Source organism: Trypanosoma theileri (assembly GCF_002087225.1).
Source record: "Trypanosoma theileri isolate Edinburgh chromosome Unknown TM35_Tth_8_V1, whole genome shotgun sequence".
Classification (NCBI taxonomy): domain Eukaryota; phylum Euglenozoa; class Kinetoplastea; order Trypanosomatida; family Trypanosomatidae; genus Trypanosoma; species Trypanosoma theileri.
Window position 1 is genome coordinate 679040 of NW_021639850.1, and position 20762 is coordinate 699801.

At 39.2% G+C, this 20762-nt stretch overlaps 11 protein-coding genes across 11 annotated transcripts; all 11 read left to right on the forward strand.

Annotated features, from left to right (window-relative positions):
- Positions 1-117: 117 nt before the first annotated feature.
- TM35_000083710 (putative 33 kDa inner dynein arm light chain, axonemal) lies at positions 118-1299 on the forward strand (the record flags this gene model as incomplete). The annotated part of the gene is made up of 1 exon (XM_029024236.1): positions 118-1299. One exon carries the CDS (start codon positions 118-120, stop codon positions 1297-1299), a length of 1182 nt encoding a protein of 393 aa, XP_028884639.1.
- Positions 1300-1943: 644 nt separating this feature from the next.
- TM35_000083720 (uncharacterized protein) lies at positions 1944-4139 on the forward strand (the record flags this gene model as incomplete). The annotated part of the gene is made up of 1 exon (XM_029024237.1): positions 1944-4139. The coding sequence occupies one exon, from the start codon at positions 1944-1946 to the stop codon at positions 4137-4139; it is 2196 nt and encodes a 731-aa protein (XP_028884640.1).
- Positions 4140-4510: 371 nt separating this feature from the next.
- Positions 4511-5554, forward strand: TM35_000083730 (uncharacterized protein; the record flags this gene model as incomplete). The annotated part of the gene is made up of 1 exon (XM_029024238.1): positions 4511-5554. The coding sequence occupies one exon, from the start codon at positions 4511-4513 to the stop codon at positions 5552-5554; it is 1044 nt and encodes a 347-aa protein (XP_028884641.1).
- Positions 5555-6509: 955 nt separating this feature from the next.
- TM35_000083740 (uncharacterized protein) lies at positions 6510-7739 on the forward strand (the record flags this gene model as incomplete). The annotated part of the gene is made up of 1 exon (XM_029024239.1): positions 6510-7739. The coding sequence occupies one exon, from the start codon at positions 6510-6512 to the stop codon at positions 7737-7739; it is 1230 nt and encodes a 409-aa protein (XP_028884642.1).
- Positions 7740-8256: 517 nt separating this feature from the next.
- Positions 8257-10248, forward strand: TM35_000083750 (uncharacterized protein; the record flags this gene model as incomplete). Its single annotated transcript, XM_029024240.1, has 1 exon — positions 8257-10248. The coding sequence occupies one exon, from the start codon at positions 8257-8259 to the stop codon at positions 10246-10248; it is 1992 nt and encodes a 663-aa protein (XP_028884643.1).
- Positions 10249-10551: 303 nt separating this feature from the next.
- Positions 10552-12162, forward strand: TM35_000083760 (uncharacterized protein; the record flags this gene model as incomplete). Its single annotated transcript, XM_029024241.1, has 1 exon — positions 10552-12162. The coding sequence occupies one exon, from the start codon at positions 10552-10554 to the stop codon at positions 12160-12162; it is 1611 nt and encodes a 536-aa protein (XP_028884644.1).
- Positions 12163-12867: 705 nt separating this feature from the next.
- TM35_000083770 (uncharacterized protein) lies at positions 12868-13797 on the forward strand (the record flags this gene model as incomplete). Its single annotated transcript, XM_029024242.1, has 1 exon — positions 12868-13797. The coding sequence occupies one exon, from the start codon at positions 12868-12870 to the stop codon at positions 13795-13797; it is 930 nt and encodes a 309-aa protein (XP_028884645.1).
- A 495-nt stretch (positions 13798-14292) lies between these two features.
- TM35_000083780 (putative amidinotransferase) lies at positions 14293-15222 on the forward strand (the record flags this gene model as incomplete). The annotated part of the gene is made up of 1 exon (XM_029024243.1): positions 14293-15222. The coding sequence occupies one exon, from the start codon at positions 14293-14295 to the stop codon at positions 15220-15222; it is 930 nt and encodes a 309-aa protein (XP_028884646.1).
- Positions 15223-15933: 711 nt separating this feature from the next.
- Positions 15934-18057, forward strand: TM35_000083790 (uncharacterized protein; the record flags this gene model as incomplete). The annotated part of the gene is made up of 1 exon (XM_029024244.1): positions 15934-18057. One exon carries the CDS (start codon positions 15934-15936, stop codon positions 18055-18057), a length of 2124 nt encoding a protein of 707 aa, XP_028884647.1.
- Positions 18058-18805: 748 nt separating this feature from the next.
- On the forward strand, positions 18806-19804 carry TM35_000083800 (uncharacterized protein; the record flags this gene model as incomplete). Its single annotated transcript, XM_029024245.1, has 1 exon — positions 18806-19804. The coding sequence occupies one exon, from the start codon at positions 18806-18808 to the stop codon at positions 19802-19804; it is 999 nt and encodes a 332-aa protein (XP_028884648.1).
- A 445-nt stretch (positions 19805-20249) lies between these two features.
- Positions 20250-20750, forward strand: TM35_000083810 (uncharacterized protein; the record flags this gene model as incomplete). Its single annotated transcript, XM_029024246.1, has 1 exon — positions 20250-20750. One exon carries the CDS (start codon positions 20250-20252, stop codon positions 20748-20750), a length of 501 nt encoding a protein of 166 aa, XP_028884649.1.
- Positions 20751-20762: the final 12 nt, after the last annotated feature.

Consider the following 20762-nt stretch of genomic DNA (forward strand, 5'->3'; position numbering starts at 1 on the left):
ACCCCCGCGTGTTTATTGGAAAGGAAGGACTGTTACTTCCATTACCTACCTGAAAAAGGGAAGTAGTAGTAGTTGTTGTGGTAGTGGTAGTGGTGGTAGAAGTGTATTAGATTAGAAATGGACTCCTTACTGAAATTGCAAACTCAAGTCATTAAAGGCAATACCACAACAGGTGAGAATAGTAATGGTGAGGATACCAAACAGACAAAACGTACTGTTTCTATTCCAGTTTCTCGTCTAGCAGATGCGAAGAAAAACGCCGCTACAGTTCCATCTATATATCCAGAAGAAGGAAAAGGAAAAGGAGAAGGAGAAGAAGGTGGGATGTTAACAGTGAGGAGATTGGATTCTTCCCATCGGAAGACAACACCAGGAGGAGAAAAAGAAAAAGGAGTAATCACAACTGTAACTACAAAAACTACAAAAACGACAATACGATCAACACAGCAGAATTACGCGGCGGGTACTTTTATAAATGAAGAGAAAACTATGTGGCAACTTTCTACTTTACAATATTCTGCCGCATCTCCTGCAGTTGCAAAGGCTGCTAGTGTAGAGGAAAGTAATAATAAAGGATCTTTATCTTATCCAGGTGGTGCTGTTCTTCCTGCACTAATGTCCAAACTCTCAGATGTTGAACGGCTTCTCTACACTATGCTTCCACCCAAACAAACTGTTAATAAAGAAACAGGAGAAACAATTATGCAATTTGTCTCTGTGGAACCCTCTTCTCGTGTGGAGGTGGCGGAATTACATCAACGATTGATTCAACGATTACAAGAACGTGCCGCTCGAAACAGTGGAATATGTCCAATTAGACGAGAAATATATGCAGAGGTGTTTGATGAATTAATTAGAGAAATAACACTTGAAGAACCTGTACGAGGTATTTTACTCTTACGTGTTCGTGATGAACTTTATCAAAGTTTAGCGGCCCATCGTTCTCTTTCAGAACGGGCGATGTATTATGCCTCTAAACAACGAGTAGAAGCCCTGAAAGGTATGGATGAACTTCGTCAACGGATTACACAATTGGAAAAGGAAAAGGCGGAATTAATTGTAAAGCGAAAAACAGCTTCTTTACGAGAAGAACAATTACGACGTGCTATTGAAGAAGAAAATATTGCACGGAATAAAGCTTGGCAGGATGAATTGGGTTACTACAGACGGTCTAACAGACAATTATCTCAACGTATCAAGGAGGAAACAGAACGGGCTAATGCACAAGGAGTTGCAGTAACGAATGTGGCACGAGAAGTTATTGATACTGGTGAACCCACGGCAACAACGGCATCGTAGAGCATCAAATAAAAACAAATGGTGAAGAAATCGACATTGTTCTGTTCATTCTTTTTCTTTTTTTTTTTTTGACGTTGATGTTGTTGTTGTTATTTTGTCTTTATTTCTTGCTCTTTGATATTGTCTTTCTGTTTGTATTTTTCTCTCTCTGTGTGTGTACTATGCGTGTACGTTGTTGTTTTGTGGATGCGGCTAGGATTAGTAGCTGCTCTTCTTGTTTACCTGGTGCTTGTGTAGAGTATGGGACTCTATGTATATAAGTAGTTAAAATGGAATATATATATATATATATATATATATATATATCTGTATCTTTTTCATTGCTGGTGAAACTTCATTGTGGGACGTTAGATAAACGTTCGTAAGGGTGAAGAAAAGTCCAGTACGTGTGGAGTATGTCTCAGATTGATTTCTTCAAAGTTGAATATTATATTCTCTTATCATTATTAACATACACACACACACACTCTCTCTATGTATATATATATATATATATATCCATTTTTCTTTCTTTATCGTATTATCTTTTTCTTGTTTTGGTACTTTTGATTTATTTTTTTTTTTTTTACTTTTCCTCTTTTCCCCATATTCACGAGGGAAAAGAAGAAGAAAAAAGAAAAGAAAAGAAATACATAAAAATAATTATGACTCTACAAGCAGATAATAAGAAAAATAATAATAATAATAATGCTGCTACCAGGGGAGGAAAAGGTAAAGAAGTTGTTCATACTTCTATAACGAAACCTTCTATTACTCCTCAAGAAGCAGTGGAGGTGAAATGTACATTGCAGCAGTGTCGTCCACCAAGACTATATTGTTATCCACGTGTACGTGCCCACTCTACACTGCTTGTATGTTTGCGTACAATGGAGTCTTTGGGTTCCATTTGGCCAAAGAGAGTTCTTCGCAGTAGTCTCACTATAAATAATAGAGTACTATCCGCTGTCAAACAGGCTGTTCGTACTCCACAAAAGTTAAACAATTCTTCTATAGATAAGAAATCTTCTGTAGATGTAGATCTCCAACTCACACAGTGTCTCTATCCAGGAAGTCAAGTGGCTCTTGTGAGTGATAGTACAGTTAGTATGATGGATGCCCTCTTACGATATCTTTGTATTTCGCAGGGAACTACTGTATTTCTACCGGGATTATTACTTCATCCATATTTTTATCTTCTGCAACTCTTTGATCGATGGATGTTGCGTGTAGTGGGATATGATGTGGATACGGTAACTATGACTGCAGATGAAAATGATATTCGAAAGAAAGCATTAAAACTTGGTCTTCTTACTTCATCCAAAAAGAAAGAAACCACATCAGAGAGTAAAGGATGTCGACCTCTTGTTTTATTGATTGGAATGGGTGGAAGATTTCTTATAAATGCAGATCGTATGGTTCACTTTGCCCGTCATGAACTTCACGCGTTAACGGTAGAATTACATCCTGTAAAGGCAATCACATTAACTTCCTCTGAAGAGAGTAAAGAAAATCGTATGAATATGCAAGCGGATATGCATATCACTTGTATGGATGCCGCAGGTGAAATAGGTGGGGCAGTGGCATTTACAATAGATCCTTTATTAGCTCAAGGAATACTTTCACAATTACAAAAACGTTCACCAGCGGCCACTCAAAGACAATGGGTTATGTTAACAAGACATATTGCTCACTTATTATTATCAGATGGAATGAGTTTTCAATTTGTATTGCAAGCTGTACAGTTATGGTCTATGATAGCACATGCAATAGATACAGCTACAATGTGGATGCATAGAGGAGGAAATACTCCACAAGAACAATTACAAAATAAAGAAGAAATAGAGAAGGAGGAAAAAGAAAAAGAAAAAGAAAAGAAGAAAACGACGAAGAAGAAAGTAGTAAACCAAAGTACTATTACAAATGCTGATAAAATATTTGAATTCATAATGAAACCACGAGTAGTAGAGATGCAGATTCCTCCAATCTCTGAGAAGAATGATAGTAATAATAATAATCATCATAGTGATAGTTCTTCCATGTCCAATAACACTCAGGATCTTTTTACCTTTTCAAAACCACATCGTGCAGTTATTATATGGATGATGAATGCTGCTCTTACTATGCAAAGACGTGTGGAAAAAGAGTGTTTCTCTCTTTGGGAATTTCTTTCATATATTCGCAATGATGTGGAAGTTGTTTCCTGTGGAGAACCCCATACACCGTGGAATTGCGTAATGGGGTACTCTGATAATATCATATTACGTGTGCGATCACCTCATCTCGCAGCTCAGGCTCTACACACTGCAGGATTTGATGCTGTGGCTGCCGTTACTCATCTCTGGCATAGTGGATATACCTTTTTTGATGAGAAGAGCAATAATAGTAATAATAAGAATAATAGCGATAGTGGGAAAAGAAATAATACTACTAATAGTAGTAATAGTAATAGTAGTAGTATTAGTAGCGACAGTAATAATAATAGTTCTTCAAAGTGGAAACTGGACTCATTGACGCTACGTGAAGTTGTTCTTCTTCCTGATTGTCCTCAGTGTGAAGCTCTTGCACAACGCATGCTGTTTTTACCACTTTATCCAGAAATGAAATGGAAAAACCGGCAAAAACTTCATCGTGTGAAGGCAACATTTCCATCGTTTCTATTTAAAAGTCCCAGTGAAAAATTCCATCAGTATGTATTGAATACACCAGATCATCATGCTTATCGATCCGTTGAGGTAACTGCATTAATGACATCCTGGTTACAACGAAGAGGTGGGAAGGAAAAGACCTTTATAGATCCTCAACCACTTTTATTTTGGGCGTTACTAGGACCAATTCCAGGTTACTTACTTTCCAAGTTATAAGATAAATAGATTATACCCCTTTTTTTTGTTGAATATGAATGGAACGTGAGGGAGTAAAACTTGGAGAAGTACATAGTATTGCGTATATATATTTATATTTAATATTTCCCTTATTTAAAATCCCTATGATTTTTCTTTTTTTTTTCTTGGATACACTCATTTTATGGGTTTCTATATCTATTTATTTATATAGCTATTTACTTCATAGGTCTCTTTTTTTTTCTCTCTCTCTCTCTCTCTCTCTCTCTCTCCCCCGTTTTCTCTAATATATATATATATATATATATATATCCCAATATTTCTTTATTTCTTTCCTTCTTTATTTTCGGGTGACTTGTAATGAATAGAAGTAATCCAAGACATTCTTCACCATGACTGACCCCGTGCGCCGTGACCCTACGGAGTTTCTTCGTGTTCTCCGTCGCATGTCGAGGACAACCTCTTGGCAAAAAACAATGTTATTTGCTTCTAAAGGTCGAATGGTTGGATATCGACTCACACAAGAACATTACAATACGGTTCTCTTCTCACAATCTATGTGGGGAAGGGCATTAGAGATTGTACGAGTGATGCGGGCTATGCAGGAAGACCGTATACAACCAAATGGAGCCACTTATTATTATATTGTTAATGGTATGGCTAATGCTGATCATGGTTGGAATTATGATTTTAAAATTAATCATCGTTTAGAAAAGATACAACATTGGCGTGTAGCCTTAGAAGCTCTTGAAGCATGTGAAGTGAATGGGTTTGATTCAACAGATACCATGCATAATTCTGCTGTTATTACAATGGTGATTCCTGGTTTTAATAGATGGGAACAAGCGAGCAAGTTGCTCGATAAAATGCTACGTGAGGATCGTCGAATGCATCCGACAATGGTAAAGTTTTATCATGATTGTCTTATTCGAAATATGCGACCTCGTGAGGCGAGTAATCTCATCCGTCTGGCCGCAGAACACGGTGTACAGGGATATGAAGATAAATGGGAAGTAGATGTCTATAAAGGACGTCCTTATGAAAGTGAAGTGGAAGAAATGAAAAAGGAAATTAAAGAAGGGGGTATGGCTATTCACAAAGATATGGATGAAAAAGAAAAAGAGGAAGCGGAAGCTAAAATACGTGCCGCATTATATCTACGTGAAGATCAGAAACTCTTACCAGAGGAATTACATAAATATTTAGAAGAGGAATCTTTACAAAACATCACAGCAGAACGTTCTTTACCTGTTCCCTTCTCTGCTGGTCTTCATTCCACTGAAGTGAATAGTGTTTTCCGTCCACGTGTGTACAGGCAGCTTTGGTATAAATGGCATCACATTGCGAACCGGTACCGCCCAACAGCCACGTTGAAAAGACGACAGTTGGCACCGCGGGATTCACCAACAGGTATTCCAGGATTTAATCGCATCTAAGAATGAGAAGAAGGAGGAGGAGGAAAAGGAGGAGGAGGAGGAGTAGTAACTCTCTTAGTGTGGGGGAAAAAGAAGGAAAGGAAAAGGAAAAAAAAAAAACGAAAAATAAAAAAAAAAGAGGGAATCCCTCTGTCTTTCTCTTAATATATATAATAGTAATTATTATGGTTTTTTTTTTTTTTTTTTTTTCTTATTATTTTCCCAGGCCCTTGGCTTACAGGGCGATGACCATGTTTGTGGGGATAATTTTTGTAATTGTTGGTACTAAACTGGAAATGCGAAATACCAACGAAAAAACAAGAAATCAAAAGTGAAATTAAAAAAAAAAAATGGGGAGAGGCTGGTTCATTATACTAAAGATTACTCAAGACACACGAGTGTTGCATCCAACACTTTTTGAATATTCATATTGGAATTTCTAATAGCGTCACTGAAGAAGAAGAAGAGAGGACAAGAAAAGGAAAGAATTTTTCTGTATTTCTTTTCTTTTTCTATTCTTATGTCTCTGTGTGTGTGTGTGTATATCTGTGTTTTCTTATTCATTACTTCATTTAAGTCTTTATTCTACATGATTTGAAGAGGAAGAGAGAGGTAATTATGATTGGTTTCTTGATTGTATTTTTTTTATTTATATTTCTCACTCTAAATTATCATTCTTTCTTTTTATTATTTTGTGGTTTTTCTTATGGTAAATAATACATCAGCCCTGGCAAGTGTGAAGAGTGACTGCGTGTTAGTGTCGCTTTCTTTGCTGTGGGACAAGAAGAAACTACATTACTAGGCGTAGGTAAAAAGGGGGAGCAACAAGAAAAGAAAAATAGATAGAGAGTGTCATTATTAACTACAAGGAGATCCTTTTTTTTTTTTTTTTTTGTATTTGTGACGTTTGGCTAGAGGTAAAAGAGGAGGATCTGGTGGATTAAAGAAAAACTTTCAAACAGTAGAAGATAGAGAAATGTCGTGGGCAGAAAAAGCACGTGGTTCTCATTCAGATCACCGCAGTATTGAGAGCAATGAACTGATATATGGTATTAATACATTACCAAAAATAGAAGAAGTAGATGAGCAAACACAAAAACAACTGAATGGAAACTGCAGTTCTGTTATGCTCAGAGGTCTTCCAGGTGATACTTGGGATATTATTACCTCTTTTCTTAATTTTCGAGATGTTCAATTAGTAAGTAGTACGTGTCGTACACTTTGGCATCTCTTACATCGAAGAGATAATATATGGCGTTCTCAAATTGAGTATTTTCATCAAGATATGCAGGATTTACGAGGTGATGGAAGACTTCTTTGTACAGAGTTTCTTATCCCATCTTCCTGTAGTATGTATGAACGAATGAAAATGGAACGAAGATTATATGCTTTGGATGCACAAAGAGATTGGCAATTTCGTGAATATGAAAAAAATTGTGGGTCTGAAGGTATTTTTTCTTCTCTTCTTACCCTTGATGAAGAATTAGAAAATAATAATTATGGATGGGGAGAAGAAGAAGTAACACCACTTTTACAAATAAGAGTTTTACGTCCTTTGTTATTAACATGTGATACTAATGACCCTAATATGAATCCTTCTGTAGATTCTGGTAGTAGAAAAAGTGGTAATAATAGTGGTCCTGCTATTCGTTCCCCAAGTGAATACCTTACACTCTGTGATAATATTAATCATGGAGATTTTACAGGAGCTCTTTTGGGTGTACAAGATTGTACAGAAGAAGAAGATGAATTATTTCTTTTTGCTATTCTCCAAACATTACGTCGTGCAAAACAGCGTCCACCTCCCCGTTATTTACCGAATGAAACTCGTACCTCCCATCATCAAATCCTTCGGTACTTTGGAGGAAAGTTGCTTAGCATATGTAGATATGAGGCAGAGCAATTGTTGCTGTCTGTTCTGCATATGCGTGGTGTCCTTGATGACTTTGTTCTTTATAGTAATCCCCATACTTTAGGTTCTCTCTCAGCTCTCAAGACTACACGTTACTTCATCGCACCAGAGTTGTGTAGACGCGGACGTGTGGGACTTATAGTGGTAGACCCAGTGCGTATATTAGTCGTTGTACGAAAAGACCGTGGCACTTGTGATGATCCACGGTGGGATGAAGAGTATACAGCAGCAACATTAGAGGGTGGAGCTACACACGGAAGTGGGATGAATCCGCAAAATCTTCGACGTTTCTAAGTCGAACATGGATGGATTATTATAAAAAAAAAAAAAAGACGAAAAAGTGATGAAAATGAACAGTACCAATGAAAAAGAAGAATAACACAGCGTTACAATATACCACCTATAAATTGGGTGCTATTGGTTTTTGAGTGGTTGTGAGGTTGACCTTACTACAGTGTTTGTTATGGTACTTCTGGTTTTTAATGCTTTTTTCTTTATCATCTGCTTGCTTTCTGAATTTTTTTTTCTCTCTCTCTTTCCTGTTCTATTTTTTTCTATTCTATATCATTCAATTATCTTTTGTTATTGTTATTCTTTCTAGATAGAAAAATATATTTGAGGCTTTTCTGTCTGTCAATAGGTCACACTGAAAGAAAAAAAAAAGCACACCATAGAGTTTCATAGCGAGAACCTGAATAGAAAAGAAAAATATAGAAGGTGAGTATAGAAAGAAAAAAAAAAAAAAAACATAAATTGATATAATTTATCACTTATCTTATTTTTAGACAGGTAAGCAAATACTTCAAAATCAATGTTACTTGACATAGATCCCACACAAAATCTTAAACCCGAGGGGAAAGTGTTTCCAGTTCAGTCACCTGTTGTAGCAATGACTGTAACCACAGACCGTGTCTGGTTGGCAACATCTGATGGTGGCGTAGAGATTCGTGATATTTATACAGCAGAGCTTGTCCATCGTTTTGCAAGTGCTCCGCGTCCAACTAGTGTTACACGAATTTGGTCTCTGTTAAACGTAATGACACAGAGTAAAGGTTCACAAGTGTGGATGGGTCTCTCTAACGGAAGTATTGAGGTGTATGATGCCCAGTCTTTTCGTATGGTACAACGACTGGCGAAACATGCTGGTGGTGTTTACTGTCTTGCTGAGTTTGGGGGTTATGTATACTCAGGCAGTAGCGACTTCAAGATTGCACAGTGGTACGCAGAGGATGGACGTCTTGTGCGTATGCTACATGGCCATACCAACTATGTGCGTTGCCTATACGCGGAGGGGAGTGCAGTTGTGAGTGGATCTGACGACTGCACTGTGCGTGTGTGGGATGCGGGAAGTGGTGAGGCACAGCTGACAGGCCACTTTCATGGCCGAGCTGGTGTGTCGGCTCTCTGCCGCGTTGGCGTGACGATGTGGTCTGGCGATGATGACGGGCGTGTCATTGCATGGAAGTTAGGCACGTGCGAGGCGCTACGGGTCCTGCAGGCACACGGTGGCCGTGTAGCCTCATTGCGAAAGATTGGATCACGAGTATACTCTGGTGGTGCTGATGGTATTATTGCCGTATTTGATGCAGAGGATGGACGATTGTTGCAACAAATAGAAGATCACTCTGGAGGTCGTATCGCTACTGTGCAATGTGCATGGGAGTGTAGTCGATATAGTGTTTGGACAGGTACGTCCGATAACTCTGTTCGTTGTTGGCATCATGATGAATTTCGTCCAATGATCCAAGATCGTGAACGTTTTAATGATATGCGCTGGTATTATTCTACTGTCCAATCACATCTTGAGGGTAATGAACGATTGTTGAAACAACAACGTGAGTTAGCAGAATTAGTTACACTTACTCAGGGAGGAGAGCAAGCAGTACGAAATATGCTAGAGATGAGTGAAGAAATGAAAAATTCAACTCTTCTTAATTGTTGGATGTTACAAGAGCGAAAGCGTAAAACTGAGAAGGCGACGCGGGAACTTCAAGATGAACGTTTTCGTATACAGCTAGAAGTACAGAAGCAGGAACAGAATCTATCAGCAATTCGGGCAGCTCTTCAAAAGACTTTAGAAGCAGTTCAGAAAATTCGTGCGGGAGGCGTACCGAGTCAAATGACAGGGAGTACGAACGTTGACTCAAACTTCGCTGCAACTATCCTACAACAACAACAACAACAGGCAGTTACCACAGGTGGTCTGGTTCCTGGTGCTGCAGCAGTAGTAGGAACGACAATACAGATGTCTTTGGGTGTCCCTGGAGTGTCATCATCGACCGCATCGGCGCCACTACCTTCTGCTGTTGTTAATCCTGTAAACACATCAATGCATGCCCTTCCTGCTGTTGGTGCACCTCCTCCTTCAGCTTCAACAGTTCAACAGCCACCAACATCAAGTGTTCCAGCTCCACATCATCCTTCAGCCTCTACAGTGCCGCCACCACCAACATCAAGTGTTCCAGCTCCACATCATCCTTCAGTCTCTACAGTGCCGCCACCACCAACAGCAAATGTTCCAGCTCCTCCTTCAGCTTCTACAGTACCGCAACCACCAACAGCAAATGTTCCAGCTCCACCTCCAGCTTCTACAGTACCGCAACCACCAACGGCAAGTGTTCCAGCTCCACCTCCAGCTTCTACAGTACCGCAACCACCAACGGCAAAGGTACCATCTCCAACAGGACCACGACCCCCAGGTGGAAAAACGTCTTCCAATATCAAGTCACGTTTTGCTGGTTTGGGGAAGTCACGTTCGACTACTGATGTTCCAGTAGAGATTCTTCTTCCGAAGAAACACTGATACGAGTAGCCCAAAGTGGTTCCTCTTAATTTCAGGAAGACCGTCATATAGACTGCTTTTGTTTTTTTCTTAGTTATTGTTATTGTTGTTGTAATCCTTTTTTTTTATTTTTTCGGATACACATGTAATGACAAATATTTAATAATGCTGGAATTTATGACCTTTTTCTTCTATATCATTCGCCCTTGTCTAATTTTTTTTATTATTTGTTTCCGAACTACTACTTTCTAGGGGCGTAGCACTGTAGGTCAGGAATATATATATATATATATATATATATATATTTGCAGTGACATCGTAATAATGCTTAAACAGTCGCAAGAATATTCAAAATATGTTCGAACTCTTGGAGAGATTGATAAGGTGTTTGACACCGCATCCGCACCACAAAAAATGGTTACATGCGGTCATCATGTTTGGATGGCGCTCCTAAATGGCGCAGAGGTGCGCAATACACGTACGGCTGAACCTGTACATGGATGGGATATCACTCTATCTAACGACAAAAATGACTCTAGTGTATGGTCGCTCCAAGCCGTAATGACACAGAGTAAAGGTTCACAAGTGTGGATGGGTCTCTCTAACGGAAGTATTGAGGTGTATGATGCCCAGTCTTTTCGTATGGTACAACGACTGGCGAAACATGCTGGTGGTGTTTACTGTCTTGCTGAGTTTGGGGGTTATGTATACTCAGGCAGTAGCGACTTCAAGATTGCACAGTGGTACGCAGAGGATGGACGTCTTGTGCGTATGCTACATGGCCATACCAACTATGTGCGTTGCCTATACGCGGAGGGGAGTGCAGTTGTGAGTGGATCTGACGACTGCACTGTGCGTGTGTGGGATGCGGGAAGTGGTGAGGCACAGCTGACAGGCCACTTTCATGGCCGAGCTGGTGTGTCGGCTCTCTGCCGCGTTGGCGTGACGATGTGGTCTGGCGATGATGACGGGCGTGTCATTGCATGGAAGTTAGGCACGTGCGAGGCGCTACGGGTCCTGCAGGCACACGGTGGCCGTGTAGCCTCATTGCGAAAGATTGGATCACGAGTATACTCTGGTGGTGCTGATGGTATTATTGCCGTATTTGATGCAGAGGATGGACGATTGTTGCAACAAATAGAAGGTCACCGAGGTACTCGTATTACGGCTCTTGTTGGGCCATCTGAACTCCAACGGTTCTGCATCTGGTCTTGTGGTACTGATGCTGTCGTTCGATGTTGGTATCAAGATGAATATGTCTCTATGGCAGGAGACAAAGAAAGGTTTGCGGAAGATTTCTGGTATCGTACGGGTTCTACACCCTATCGTGAGTTTCGTGAAAGTGTATTAAAGCAGATCGGTCTGCTTCGGGAAAAGCTCATGATGGCAGAGGATCAAAACTCTCGCTTGTTAGATTTGCTCAGCTTCTCTAACGCTTCTCTTACTCCAGAGCACATGCAGAGTCGTGAAGCTAAACTGAAAGAGGAATATCGAATTGCAAAAGAAAGGCAAGAAATGGTAGAAAATGAGCTTGAAAAGTCAAAAGAACTCTTGCAAAGACGAGAAAGGGATACAAATACTTTGGTCGAACTTCTTCGCGTGGCTCAGGCTGAATTAAAGGTTTTAGATCCTGCTGCACTACATGAAATACAAACCAGTACAACAAATCTCCCTTCTGGTGCCGCATCAAGTATCCCGTTACCATCTAATGTTGTAGGGGGTACAACTTCTATAAGCGGTTTGGCACCGCAATCAGGCGTTGCTCTCACCGGTGCTGGGACTACTACAACCTTGCCTCCCTCTTCATTGCCCGCTCAAGGTGTACTCACGTCACAACCGTATTCTGCAGGGACTCAACCAGGAGGAACCACTACAGGTGTGAGTACAATAACCCCACAGCCGTATTCTGCAGGGACTCAACCAGGANTACAATAACCCCACAAGCATATTCTTTGGGAATTCAACCAAGAGGAACCACTACAGGTGTGAGTACAATAACCCCACAAGCATATTCTTTGGGAACTCAACCAGGAGGAACCACTACAGGTGTGAGTACAGTAACCCCACAAGCATATTCTTTGGGAATTCAACCAATAGGAACTACTGGTGATGGTCTCAGTTTGGTCTCAGCGCAGAGTAGTAATGCTATTTTGGATGCGGTGACACGTAACGCTGCTGCGGGTAGTGGTGGTTTTGGAGCAATGGTAGAGTGGACAAATAAAAATGTGGGTCACTACATTGAACGTCGCTATTACGGCGCTGAACCCAGTCTTCGGGCCCCCGCGCTTGAAAAACGCAGGCTACGGCAACGACGACTTCCAGAAGTCAAGATAGAACCACGTAAACTAAAGGAATAAGGTGAGAATACAAAGTAGCCTTTCATTATAAAATATTTTTTTTATTGTTATTAGTTTCATAGACAACATATAGAACCCTGGATTTGTGCCCTTATGTCTTATTATTCGTTAATTTTTACTTTCCCTTGCTGTATAATTGTGCTGTGTATTAAAAAGATTTTTATAGCTTTACTTCATTAAAATATCGATATTTCCTTTGTTTTTCCTTCTTTGAGAGAAAAAAGGGGTCTCTGCAAGTAGATATATTGGGAATTGTGTTACTACAGGGTTTATTTCTTTGCTGATGGCATCGGTGCCACCTCCTCCATCAGCTGTAGTTCCTCCTCCTCCTCCACCTGCAAGCGTACCGAAGCCAACAGGATCCTCACATGTGACAACAAGCAGTAGTTATCAACCACCGCTTTCATCAGTTCCTCCTCCTCCGCCTGCAAGCGTGCCGAAGCCAACAGGATCCTCACATGTGACAACAAGCAGTAGTTATCAACCACCGCTTTCATCAGTTCCTCCTCCTCCGCCTGCAAGCGTGCCGAAGCCAACAGGATCCTCACATGTGACAACAAGCAGTAGTTATCAACCACCGCTTTCATCAGTTCCTCCTCCTCCGCCTGCAAGCGTGCCGAAGCCAACAGGATCCTCACATGTGACAACAAGCAGTAGTTATCAACCACCGCTTTCATCAGTTCCTCCTCCTCCGCCTGCAAGCGTGCCGAAGCCAACAGGATCCTCACAAGTGATAACTAACAGCTATTATCAACCATCACTTTCATTGGTTCCTCTTTCGGCTACTGAAGTGGTGTCATCAAAAGATTCTGCGCCAACAGCGATTCCCATGGTACCAGCTCTCCTAACAGCACCCACAGCAGCAATGACGACTTCATGGATTACACCTCAACTACCGTTGGTTAATGCTCTACCCACATATATACCTGTAGTGCCTTCTGTAGTTAATTATAATGAAAAGATAGAGCATGTTGTGGTGCCAGCTGTTCGTGGGGTGTCCTCTCCAAGCGTGAAAAAGGGTTGGGAACGACGTAAAGGGGAGCATCATGCGAGGCCATCTATGCAATCGTTCAAGAATCAATACTTGTGGAAACCGGCTCCATCAGCTGAGATAACTAAGGATGAATCATGGCGCGGGGTGTATTGGGAGCATTTGGATGTACACCGGTATATCGCAAGGCGCTACCGCGGGATCCCGCCACCTATAGAGTAGATTTTTTTTTTTCTTAGAAAGGGATGGGAAGAGTGAATTTCCGTGTGATTTTGACGGATTATGTCTGGAAAGGGAATGTAGGGAAAACAGATGTGCGTGGAATTCCTTGCAGTATAAAATCCCACCCCAAGAAAAATAAATAAATAAATAAATAATAATAATAATAATAATAATAATAATAATAATAAACTCTATTTGCTCTTTTATATATTTGAAATAATTTCTGTTTTTTTTCTCCTCTCTGTTTTTTTTTTTTTTTTTTATTTTCTTTTTTTTTCCCTTGGTGTGTGGTGCGTATTCGCCGTTAGCACGCCAGTCAGCGATCTCCCCACCGTAGGGATTTGCCAGCAGTTAGACTGTATTTGCGTAAAATTCGGCGGCAACGTATACATACATACATAAATTTGTAGCGTTAAGGGGTACAGGAATACAAGAGAAAAAAAAAAAGGTCTAAAAGAGTAGATATTTTGTACAGGAAAGGAAGTTGATTTTATTATGCTGCGGCGTACGTCAGGGAATAAGGCGTTGCACGCCTTTGTTCGGTCTCCCCATTACAGATCCGTTCCTAGTGCAGGTCCGAATGGTATTGTTATTAATCGTGATATGCTTATTCATCAATTCCGTGATTTTTACAAAACTTTGCAGCATTCTTCCTTAGTTGACAAAGTACATTTGATGTCTGAGAGACCTTCTGTGGAGGCACTTCGAGTAGCGGATCAAATGGCTTCTATTGGGGCTACATTTTTAGGAATGCCACTAACAGGAATGGAACATCGAGCAACAGAGTTTATGGAGTCAATGCGGTACGTACGAGGAGCAGGTGGTCCCAGTACACTTGCCTCATATCTGCAAGACACAGAAAATTGTCGCTGTCATAGTGGAGATATTGTATGTTTACCTACTGGTATCGCTGTAGGACATGGTCCTCGTACTAATGCTGTGGCTCACGCAACATTAAAGGAACTATTTGAAGTTAAGGATGATCAGTTCTCTTTTGATGTTTTTACATTGGAACAAGAGGGTGATGCGCCACCACTTGGAGATTATTTTGGTTTCGCCGGTAATAATGTTCTTCTAACGTGGAAAGATGAACATGGTCTATTAGCGGTAGATCAATACCAACAAAAACAACCTCATTCAGAGATGAATATCGTTTATCTTGAACCTGGATGTCATTTCTTGTCTTTTTACGGTGTTGATTTCACAACAGATGTACTGGTACAAAAAGGGTATGATAGGTCTATGGACAGTATCGCTGCTGCTGGGCTTAACCCTATTCCAGTGCAGTGGTCAGAGATGGATAAACTCGGTATCTCCATGCGAGCGGCGGTGTTGCCACTGAAGTTCCTAAAGGCAAATGTGGGTGGTATGTTGTCAAGGAACAAGTCTCGTGGGGCAAGGTGGCAGACACATCAAATAACGTGAGAAAAGGGAGGAGTGGGAGTGGGAAGAGGGAAGAGGAAAAAAAAAAAAAAAAATGCTTCAACAATGATAATGATGATGATGGTAGTCAGTGGGAAGGATGCAAAAACACATTGTACCTTTTCTTTTCTTTTCCTTTTCTCGTCACAGAAGCCTACAGTGTGTAATGCACTGATTAAAAGCGACCAGCAGCTCTCGCTCAAAAGTTTTGTTCTTTTTTTTTTTTTTATTTCTTTCCTCGCGTCTAAGAGAAGAGATGTGCCCCTATATTAACCTCGTGAAGGAAGGGATAGGAGGGGAAACAAACAAACAAAAAAAAAAAGAAATGAAAGAAGAGGCTGAAAATGTTGGAAGCTTCAACAGTAAAAGAAAAAAAAAAACGAAAGAAACACCAAACGGTAACTCTACTTGTTTTGTTTTTTTTTTTTGTTTTCTGTTTGTTTTTCTCTGTTTTCTTTGTGCCTCAGTTTTTTTTTTCCTTTTCCTTTTTCTTTTCTCTCTCTGTGTGACTGCTACGAATAACCACATCAAAAGGCGCCGCATTTTGAAGTAAAATTGCCGCAGATTACATTACCTTTTTTTTTTCTTTGAAGGTATTCACAAGGAAAAAGTTTTTAGTTTGTCAAGAATTAAGTGTGAATATAACTTTTTCTTGGGTCCTCTCATCTACAATAAACTCAAAAGAAGAAGAAGAAAAAAAAAAGAGGTTACAATATGCAAAACGATATCAGTGGTTTTAGAGAGCTCCTTTGGTCTCTTTTCAATTCTTACTCATATGTTCCCAGTAATAGTGGTAATCGAAAGGGATCTTTCCCAACACGTCGTCTAAGTGAAAGTGGTTACCGTGCGATTATGTCATCACTTTCAACAAATGACGTTTTACATCGATTTTTCCCTAAAGAAGATGAGATGACACTTCTCGAAGCTCAAAAACGAATGGAATCAGATAAGTTTAAAGAAGAAATGTGGGAAGAGGCTCTGCACTCGTCTGCATTGCTCTTTGAGTGTACAGATACTTCTATTGATTTTGCTGGATTGAGAGAAGAAGTAAAAGAAGAGAAGGTGAAGAAAGAAAAAGAAGAGAAAGAGAAAGGGGGAGAAGAAGAAGAAGTGAATGCAATACTTGATATAGGTTATGATTATGATGTCATGCGGCCATCCACTGAGCACAACACTGTTAATTGGACAGTTTTTAATTCGGTTTTGCTTTTACGCTTCTCTAGTGCCTTTCACATTCGTCTTGGGGAACAATTGCTTGAGGAATGTAAAGAATCTCTACAATCTCCGGTGTGGTTGGTTCCATTTTCGGCACATGATGAACCTTCGAAATCTTCTGATAAGAGTAGTAGTTGCAGTAATGAACAGAAGAGACCGACAACTACATCCATAGTATTATCCCCAGTAGATGTTGGGAAGGAACAGGTACATCGTCACAGTAATACATCAAAATCTTCTATTCAAGGACCAAGTAAAAGTTGTTCTATTTCTGCAATAGCAGGAGCAGCAGCTAATTTTGGGACTAGTAGTAGAGGAAGTGTGAATGATGTTGAATGTACAGCTGTTTGGAATGATAATGAAGTTAATACTGATGTTAAACGTCATTTGTTTCCATTATCAAAGATTTCTCCTGCACGTAATCGTCAAAATGATGAAGTGAAAGTGATTTCAAAGGATTTTGGAGTTTCCACACACTTGGCAGGTCCTGGAAGGTGTATGAACAATATAAAAAAAGAGAATACCAACGGTGTATGTAATAATAATAATAATAATAATAATAATAATAATAATAATAATAATAATAATAATAAAAGAACTTCTTCTAATTTTTCTTTGGTATCAACAAGAGAAACTGCTAGATCAGGCAATATAAGAGTGGTGAAGTCTCAAGAGACTTATGGTAGTGGTGAAGGGAAACAGACAAGTGGTGGTAATGCTTCCAGTAAGATGGAAGATATTTTTCACCCACGTTCGTCACCACCACCACGACCTAATAAATGTATGATATCTCATCATGTTAATCCATTTCCAGATCTTGGAACCAGAGTGATAACAAGAAAAGCTGTACCTGTGGATATGACAAAGTTACGTGAAAAACTTGCAAAACAAGATGAGGATTGTTTGGATTGGAGTGTTGGGGAATCTTTACATTCCACACCTTGTGGTTCTCCAGCCACACCATCATCTTCAGTGCTTGTAAACATTTTTGACGATGTTCCTTCTCCAATAATAGAAACAACAACAGCAGCAGCAGCAGCAGCAACAGAGAAAGATACGGAGGCCTATCGTGCACGATATGATAAAGAAGTGAATCAACGCTACAATGAATATTATCATCCTACTTTACATACATGGAAACCTATCACAGCTCCTTCACAACCACAATCACAATCACAATCATCATCATCATCATCACCATCAACAAATGTAAAGAAGAGTGATTGTGTGGGAAAATGGATTGTAATCCCTGTTGTAGAGCACCATTCACTACCAAAGGAGGAACCATCCAATGATAAAGTAAAGACTACTGAGACTACTAGAAAAGATATCATTTCAACATATGTAGAAAAAAGCAGCACGAAGAGTATGGAGCCTATGGAGGAAATAAAAAGATCCGAACCACCAACCCACTCGGAAGTGCCCAAACTAGAATTATCTACAAAGTTCTTTCAACAATCACGACAGCAAAGAGGACGGCCTTTGCCACCGCAGACACCTTCAAGGCGGGCACTCTCTCGTCTGAAGTGTGGATCACGTCCTCGTGTTCAACCTGTGGTGCCAAAGACGAGAGGTCCGCCCACTCCTCGTGTATGTTCAAAGGCAGCAGAGGTGACTGGATGATATTAACAGAAAAAAAAAAAAGATGATAATGATGATTATGATTATGATAAATATTTTAATTGGGCAATATTTTGTGCGTTTTTGTTTTTTTTTTTTTTTTTTTTCTTTTTTTTTATCACTTTTGTACCACACTTTGTTTTTTTTGTTTTTGTTTTTGTTTTTACCGCTTGAGAATATCTTTGTGCTAGCTTACTTAATACTATTATTATTATTATTAACTGTAGATGTAGAACAAGCGGGTCTGAGACAAATTTATAATGTGTGCCTATTGTCACAGTCCTGTTTTCCTTTTTGAGGGGGGGGGGTGATTATCTCTTCCCGTATTATTTTTTCTCCTTTTTCAGGAGACGGGTATTACCCAATTTTGATTACTTTATTTGACTATCTATTTGTCTATCTCTTTCAAAGGCACTCACACTAGATCGTTATTATTATTATTATTTATACGTGTACTGTATTCAGATTATCAAAAAGGGCGAGCTATAAGCTGCTCTCCTTTTTTTTTCATTCACCAATCATTTTTTTTTCTTTTTTTACTATTTGAGGTGGTGTAGAGCAAATATAATATATATTATTTCATGGTTGAATATCATTTTTTTATCTCTTCTTTTTTTTTTCTTTTCTTGCTTTACTTCTTTATATATATATATATATATATATATATATATATATATATATATATTTCCCCCCTTTTTAGTCCACAGAAGGAATTTCTGGAATAAAATTTTTACCCCTTCATTTGTAGAGAATGGTAATGCGAACATTTTCTAGTGGGAAATCTATTACCCTCCGAAACTCTACCCTGCGACTATCGCTAATGACTACTATTGTATCTATTCACAATAATAGTAGCAATACTAGTGGTAGTAGTATTTGTTGTTCTTGTTGTAATAGTAATAGTAATGGTAGTGGAGGGACATCTGAAATGATCAGCAGAGTCATTTTTTCACAAAGTCGTGGTATTCGCACTGTAATTGCCCCTCGTCCTGCTGTGACCACACTTATTTATCTCGATTCGTATGGACGGCCTGTACGTAATAATACAGAAACAGAACTCTCACTTATCCGAACACGTGATAATAAGTTTTACCTTCAACGAGTGCTTGAGGGTGGAGAAGTTGTCCGTTGGCGAGCCGCAGGATTAGATCATTTAAAGAATGTTACTAACTTTGAAACGTACTCATTGAATGAAATTGATGAGTATGGTGGTATTATTATTCCCTCTGATGTAATGCCGACAGCAGGAAATGATCCACCCAGTTTTCATGATGCTGTTTATTATATAAATCGTATGGAGGCAACAAAGAAATTAACACGTAAAGATCGTCGTCAATGGCATAGACGTCTCTTCTCTCACTGGAAAGAGAGTCCAGATAAGTTATTTAATCACGTTATGGGAATGTATGGAATACCTTTTTTAGTGATACTCTGGTTAATGGTACGTGCATTTCATAGTATTAAAAACAATAAACCCTTCTGGGATGTAAATGTATATGGGAAAACAGATGAAGAGTTTGATAGACAAGATCCTTGGCTTCGATTAAAACGTTTCTCTGATCGTCATCCAGAACATGAGGGACTTGATTTAACGGTAACGATGATGTCTCCAGGGCAATCACGGCTCTCCAACACACGGGCGGAATTGCGAGAAACAGACTTTACAGATCCACACTTTCACAGTGAGTTGTGGTGGAAGTTAAGACACTTGCGGTATTATGGACATTGGCCAAAAGGACTGACAGAGTGAATGTGAAGAAGAATGAAATGTTGTTGATGTTGTTGTTGGAAATATCGAAATTTATGCGATATATCATTACAAGGGTGAAATAATAAAAAAAGACATTTTCAGGTTATTTTATATATTATTTTTGATATATTTTTTTGTATTATTTTTTCTTTCTCTGCTTATGTTTATCGATTTACATGATTATTATATTGTTTATTCTTGTAGAGAGAGAGTGAGAGAGAGAGAGAGAGAGAGAAAAAACCCCCTATTTGTATTCTCTCTTTAAACATAATATACTGTATATCTGTTTTCTTAATTAATTTAATATTATTTTTATTTTTTCTTCTTTTTTTTTCGATTTTGCTATTAGGAACGATCTTTTTTTTTTTTTTTATTTATTTGATTGTTTGTTTATTATTTATATAAATATTATTTTTATTTTTCACTCAGTCTTTGTTTTAACGCGATGTCTCTCAGTATTGTTCGTCGTATTTTTGGTGATCGTAAATTACCTGAGAACCTCACCGGTAGTGATTATGAACGATTCATGCAGGAAAATTTCCCCAAATGGATTCGCGAGTTTGAAGAAGGTGGATTTCTAGAAGCCAATAAACTTCCCGCCATTAAAAGTGAAGATGAATTCCTACAAAAACTACAGGAACATAAGAATGATCTAATGGTTGTTAAGTTTTGGAAACATGCCTGTATTCCATGTCTCTCATTTGCGGAAATGTATAAACAAGCCTCTGAGTTGTGTAAGGCGGAAAAACGCCGGATTGTCTGGTATAGTGTAGATACAAAAGATCTCCCATCAAGATCTTTGGTGGAATATCAACTCATTAGCGGTACTCCTACTATTCAAACCTTTGCTGGACTAAAACAGGTAGGGAAAGAAATCCGAGCAACCAATACGGAAGACTTGATGAAGGAGTTAACTGCTCGTGAGAAAGAGTTGAATATAGGATAAAGGGAAAGAGAT